This window comes from Haliotis asinina, chromosome 14 (genome assembly GCF_037392515.1).
Source record: "Haliotis asinina isolate JCU_RB_2024 chromosome 14, JCU_Hal_asi_v2, whole genome shotgun sequence".
Lineage (NCBI taxonomy): Eukaryota > Metazoa > Mollusca > Gastropoda > Lepetellida > Haliotidae > Haliotis > Haliotis asinina.
In genome coordinates this window covers 27,578,925-27,585,429 of record NC_090293.1, presented here as the reverse complement: position 1 = coordinate 27,585,429, position 6,505 = coordinate 27,578,925, and the positions used below count along the sequence as shown (strand labels likewise).

At 43.0% G+C, this 6,505-nt stretch overlaps 1 protein-coding gene across 1 annotated transcript; it reads right to left on the bottom strand.

Annotated features, from left to right (window-relative positions):
* Positions 1-528: 528 nt before the first annotated feature.
* LOC137261191 (procathepsin L-like) lies at positions 529-6,242 on the bottom strand. Its single transcript, XM_067798894.1, has 5 exons — positions 5,708-6,242; positions 5,137-5,299; positions 4,063-4,271; positions 1,586-1,820; positions 529-638 (listed from the first exon to the last, which is right to left on the bottom strand). The coding sequence occupies exons 1-5, from the start codon at positions 5,945-5,947 to the stop codon at positions 550-552; spliced, it is 936 nt and encodes a 311-aa protein (XP_067654995.1). The 5' UTR covers positions 5,948-6,242; the 3' UTR covers positions 529-549.
* Between the last annotated feature and the right edge of the window lie 263 nt (positions 6,243-6,505).

Genomic DNA, 6,505 nt, shown 5'->3' with positions numbered 1-6,505 from the left:
TCTTCTGTTACTTTCAATGTACCCTGCTTAGAAGTAATATTTTCTATGTTACCGGCTGGGAATACCGAAATGTGGGAATTCATGTTACTATGATTAGTACTTCTTATCTCGAATAAATGAGTCACGGATGTTGTACGAAAGTTACCGATGTTTTGAGAATGCAAATCGATGGAAGGGAGATAACTCTAAGTTTGCTTTTCTTATTTGCACGGTTCTACGCCATGTGAAAATCTAGCATTGGGTAATTGCCTAATTCTGGAACTGCTTATCATGATCCTATGTCCGTGCTTCAAACAGCTCAAAATTAACACCGAGGTGTTCGGTAAGAAAATTACGTTGTTCATTGGTCCATCGTGACTCATGGGTTGGTGCACCCACTATGTTTGTACATGAGAAGTAAATCAATCCATGTGCCCCTCAGTGAACAACTCATAATGTCTCTAAGAATTATATCCTGTGTAGCTGGCCACAGTATGAGAGGTCCCCTGTGTCAGATTCGGACACGCATCAGAAACACAACGTTGTAAATAATATGAAGAAACTTTAATTTCAGTAGGGATACTTGGCAGCCTCGGCAATCCCACATCTGTTGACCCCTCGTTGGATGTTAACGTACCCCTCCATACCCCAGTCCAGACCTACAACAAAACAATCAGTCAGTACCATCCATGTTTCTCACCAAGTATTCATCTGAATCACGTGAAGTTACAACTATTTTCATAAGCACTTTAATTCAGCCAGAATGTATATTTCATAATTTGCCGGTTCTCTCTCCCATACAACTTTCGAAAACAGAGGACCTCTTAGCTCCATTTTTAACGAATACAGCCAAATGTGATCTTGCGTGATCTTGCGTGATCTTGCGAGGATATAATACAAGGGAAGAAACTCTGTCTCGGAACGCATCGTAAAACAATACTCACTTACGGATCGGTATATATGTTTGATATTCTAGTATTCCTTTATTGGTAAATACACCATTTTTTTAAAGGCATAGTATCAGTCTCCCGAGCCGCTTACTGGGTTCTACATCAGAGCGGCAAATCATTTTTTCAGGCCCAAAGCGCCCAAGATATCGAGGTCGGCCTTCCTAACCGTACGTTGATAAGGACTATATTTCATATTTTGACTAGAAGTGAAACGTTGCTTGTGCAAATACGCCACAACTCATGTGGTCGGGACATGCATGACTTTCTATCGTGAAAGGCGTTGGAGTTGCCGAGTGGTCAAAGCAGTCGCTCGTCACGAAGAAGACCCGAGTTCGATTGCCAACGAGGGTACAATGTGTGCAGCTCATTTCAGGTGTCCCCCGAAACTGATATTGCTGGAATATTGCTAAAACCGTCGTAAAACCAAACTCACTCACTCACTCACTCACTCACTCACATTAATAATAATTTACTTTTTGAAAATAGATTATGAAAAAGGTCGGGATAATGAGCAATTTGGGATATTGTTTATAGTGAATAACTTGAACATTCATAAATAAAAATATTTTTAGAAAATTAAAAAGAATCATCCGCATATTTTGCTCGCTGTACGTGCAACAGATGTCCAAAGCTACCCCATACGCTGCTGCACTCACCCCAGCTGTTCTTGCAGATCCAGTAGGCGTTACCCTCCTCATCTGTGCCGTACCCCACAAGCTGCAACACGTGGTCCAGGTTGCGACCAGTGCATTGTGGGTCCGAGTATACTCCAGACTTATACAAGAGGAAGGACTGGGGACTGGCGTTGACCGTTACAAACACCGGGACTTTCAAGAGGGCTTCAAGAAGAGCTCCCTCATCGTTCTTGGGGACATACTTGGTACCCTGCGTCTGAAGAAAAATAGCATCATGTATTTCTACCACTCAGAGCAGTTTAACCCAATATCACTTGGAAGATTGGCTGAACAATAAGTCAACGTATTTGAAGGTGAAGGTGAGAGATCTGTGACCTTGTTACCTCCACTGGGTGAACATGGTATAAATTGTTGCGAGATCGAATCGCCGACAAGCGAAGCCGCACTGTCAGCAAGGTCATAGAGGTCAAGGTCCATATGGCTCGGTTTTCAGTCGCTGCGCTCATGCATTACTGAATCCTAGAAATGACGTTATTGTCGCATGTGGCGTTCCGATTAATTTTGACACTTTTAGTTCATTTTGATAAGGGAGAGAAAACGACGGTGTCCCTTCTAGGCCCCCATAATGCATGCTTACGCACATGCTGTATTAATACATGGGCAACAAAATATCAATATAGCAGAAGCTTTCACGTACTTCAGCGGCCCTAAAATGAGATTACGTCAGATTCACAGGATCCCTACGTCAGAGCATATGTGGACCCAGTAAATTAAAAAAAGATAAAATAATACTAGCAATCAATACAATGTTGTCTTCGTTGACTTCTCGATGTAATTATAATCATCTTCGCAACAGTCATAAGTCAGCTCATAACCTGAAAGTTGAAATATATATGAAATATTAGGGCGTGTGGTGTGTGGTGTTTGTCGTTAGACAGACTGACAATCCAGTGATTCACATCATGAACATCTAAAGTCCATTTGGCTCAAAAGCGGACCGATGAATAGCGATGTAACTCGAAAACGAATAAGCATAACATACTCAATGAAACGCTGATCATAATCAAAACATCCTAGCGACTCTGTGAGGTTTTTGCTGAATTTTTGTCCTGATAATATAAATAAGTTTTTTTAAACAAACTATCATTAAAATATCGACACAGTTCACAGCCAAGTGTTCGAGAAGCACGGACACAATTGCCGAGAAAGTTATTTATTCATTAACCTGTGCTGTGCTGTTTCCACGCTTTCTCACACACCTGGCTGTCTATTTCTCTGCACTCCTCCCTTGTAAGAAATAGTGAACTCTGTCAGTATTTTAAGGTTTAGTTTGTTAAACAGCATTGTTTATTTCAAAGAAAAATATTCTGCAAAAACCTGACAGAGTTGGTATGATGTTCTGATTATGATCAAAGTTTCATTGCGAATGTTATGCTTATTCGTTTTCAAATCCGCATCGGTCCGCTTTTGAGCCTAAAGGACTATACACATGTATTAATGCAGTGAGTGAGTGAGTTTAGTTTTACGCCGCACTCTGCAATATTCCAGCTATATGGCGGCGGTCTGTAAATAATCGAGTCTGGACCAGGCAATCCAATGATCAACAACATGAGCATCGATCTACGCAATTGGGAACCGATGACATGTGTCAACCTAGTAAGCCTTCACGGGTCCATGTATTTATGCAGACGGGATACAATGACGCATAAATCAATTCAAAGAAACTTCTGATCCCATCGTCGCCTCTTACGAAAACATGTTACTGAAGATTGATTGAATACGAGCCCGGGTTTAAACATATGAATAGTACATGTGAATGAACACTATTTAACGTCAAAGTGTTTCTATTTTACAGGATGGGTCAGACAAACTCGTAACTTCAGACATGACGAATGATTAATGAAATCAGTGAAAGACAGACATAATGATGGGGTCACTTTACTCTGTGAATTCTTACAGACCATAGAGTGAGTGCGTTTTACGCCGCTTTAAGCAATATTTCGGCGGGGACATCAGAAATGGGCTTCAAACATTGTACCCATGTTGGGAATCGAACCCGGGCCTTCAGCGTGTCTAGCGAAGACTTTAACCACTAGGCTATCCCACCCCCAGACTATAGAGATTTACAGTAAACTGTAGTTTTAACGAACTCAAAGTAGTCCATATGAGCATTGCGACTAATTAATACAAGAGGTTATAAACGTACTGTTGTAGTTGTAACTTAAACAGCCAGGACAAATAGCATGTCATGTATTATTATCACAGGACGGGGCTGGGCCATCAGGATTTGTGGTCGATAATGAACCCATCAATCAACGCTATCAGGAAACGAAATCGGCCATGTGAGAAGATGATTTCCTATTGTTGACTTAACGTTCCCGTTGACACCGCTTCTCCATTTGGATGGTCCCTAGGGACATGCATGTGTAACTTAGAACCAAACCTGTCTGTCCGATTAAACATGACAGGGAGCGTGGATGTATGTGGCCACTACTTACTTGTGCGACTGGTAAGCATGAGGCATTTGCACATTTGGATGATGGTATGTATGTAGCCACTGTGCAGAGGCCCCCAATTTTGTGGATGCATCCAAACACGTCATTCTCGATAGGCAGCTGCAGAAATTCCCTACAGCAAGCTTCAACTTCCTGTGCGCTGAGGTCAAACAACTCCCCTGCCTGGATAGCGTGTAGACTTTCTACACATTCTGCAAAACATGATATGGAAATATGATGTTAGGCGATTGAACCCTGGTCTACGGTGCGACGAGCGAACGCTTTAACCACTAGGCTACCCTGACATTTACGTACAGCATAGTGGAAAGAGTAAATGATAGATAAATGGATTTATGGATAGATGGTTGATTGGTGTTGGGTATTGGGTCATTGCAGTTAGGTAGGTGTACTTGTTTGCTGGTTGGTTGGGTAGCTGGTATGTTGGTTGACTGGGTATCTTGCGGGGTTTCTGGCTTGTTGGTTGGCGTGATGACCGATTGCTTGGTAGGCTGGTTAGTTGGCTCGTTGGTTGGTAGCATGACTGAATGGACAGACGTATAGAATGGATAGGTTGGTGTGCTTGCATGCTGGTTCCTGGCTTGTTGGTTGGCTAGATGGCTGATTGCTTCGTTGGCTGGTTGGTTGATATGACTGAATGGATAGATGGATGGGGTGATGGAAAACGCGATGAATAAATACACGAATGAAGAAGTAAATAAAGGAAGAGGCGAAGGACAGAAATATGAGAAACCCGGACCAGACAACCCAGTCGCCGATTAAACCTGTGACTGTGAGATTATAACGATAATCACAAAGCTTGAAATGATGCAGATCTCCGGCTCTGGCCACTCCAGTGGAGCTCATGACTCATGGAACATCCAAAACTAGAAACTTTTCCGGGAGACTAACTCTAAATCATTGGCTCTTGATTTGCAGGAACTCAGCACAACTAAAGCGATGCTTGAACCCTTAATGTTTGAAACCAAACTCGAAATCATTTGTCATTAAGTACAACATTACTGGACAGAATTGTAAAGAATTTTACAAAGACCCTGGTGGTAGGGTGTGATTACATGCCAGCAGCAACAAACGCCTCCGCATATCCAATCTGTCCCTGGTTTTTGACAGCGCCGACCACGCCCTTCTTCCTCCAGTCGAATGCTTTAGGGGCGGATTTATCGTTCACCACAATCTCCTCATGGACCTCCTCATGATCTGGGTATGAGATGGCTGGCGACAACTGCAGACAGAAACGTGGGCGTGTGAATACGCCTGCAGCATGGACGCAGTTAACGAGTATAAGATACAGATATTTATGTAGACTAAGAGGTCTGAGGTAATTGTGTGCGGTAATTTATTCCTCCACAACTTTCCACTTATGCCCAAGCATTAACATAATATATCCTTTTCTACTATCTCAAACTTATCAGTTTGTTAATTGTTTAACGCCTAACAACATTCCAGCTGTATGGCGGCAGTCTGTAAATAACCGGGTGCGGATCAGACAATCCAGTGATCAACACCATCGTTACGCGAAGTTATCAGTATCAGCATTTCGTTCTGTGATTGCGATGCTTCTAGTAACTTCTTCCTCAACTGTACGTGAACAATGACTGTCCACGAGCGGTAACACCGCAACCAGTCTTACCTCGTCGGCGAATTTATTGAGTTCCATCTTGTAGGTGACGTCGTTGCGGGCGTTGTGAGCAGTCACGTAGTCGTAGTTCTCCAGCCACACGTTCCGCCTGTCTTCATCCTCCTCATCCGTGGGGTAGCTCTTCCCATACCTTGCTTTCCATTCCTGCCATTCTTCCTCTTCAGTCGCGGGGTTAATACCGAGGGAGGACCTCAGGACGGCCAAAGTGACGCACAGTATCAACAGCTTCATTGTCCGTTGACTGTGTCGTATAAGATGTTGACTTTACCTCGGCAGTAAATAATTGATACCTTGTGCAATGAGCCACCGATCACGTGATAGAACACAATCACACCTGTCACCGACCGAAGATTAAAGGAACTTACGTTTCACAATGCTAATGAGACGTAGGTGCGTTCTTCGTATGGTTAAGTAGGTGTGAAGTATGGTACTGACAGGAACAAAACGATTGTATACAGTGTATATAACTGTACGTGTCTTTGTGACCCTGCTGACAAGCAGATACGACGTGGTGATATCATACAATCAGGAGATATCACGGATAACGCAGATGTCATTGTTGTTATCTCTGTGACAAACAGAGGTACTGAGGTGCATAGTTCACTAAATTCTCGTGGTTGGTGTGACATTTGGCGTGTGATGTGGATTTACCTACTTTTCTCGTGCCGCGATCCGCTTATCGTGGGTTTGTATTCAGGATCCCCGGTATCATGATCGCTGGTATGTCAGGACCATACTAGAGCCGATGCGCTTGTTTCAATAACATGAAACACAGATCTAAGGGGCTGT

Coding starts and splice junctions, on each gene's coding strand:
- LOC137261191 (XM_067798894.1), bottom strand. CDS start 5,947: ATGAAGCTGTTGATACTGTGCGTCACTTTGGCCGTCCTGAGGTCCTCC. Junction 1,821..4,062: donor CATGCTTACCAGTCGCACAA/GTAAGTAGTGGC, acceptor ATTTTTCTTCAG/ACGCAGGGTACCAAGTATGT. Junction 639..1,585: donor GATCTGCAAGAACAGCTGGG/GTGAGTGCAGCA, acceptor GTTTTGTTGTAG/GTCTGGACTGGGGTATGGAG.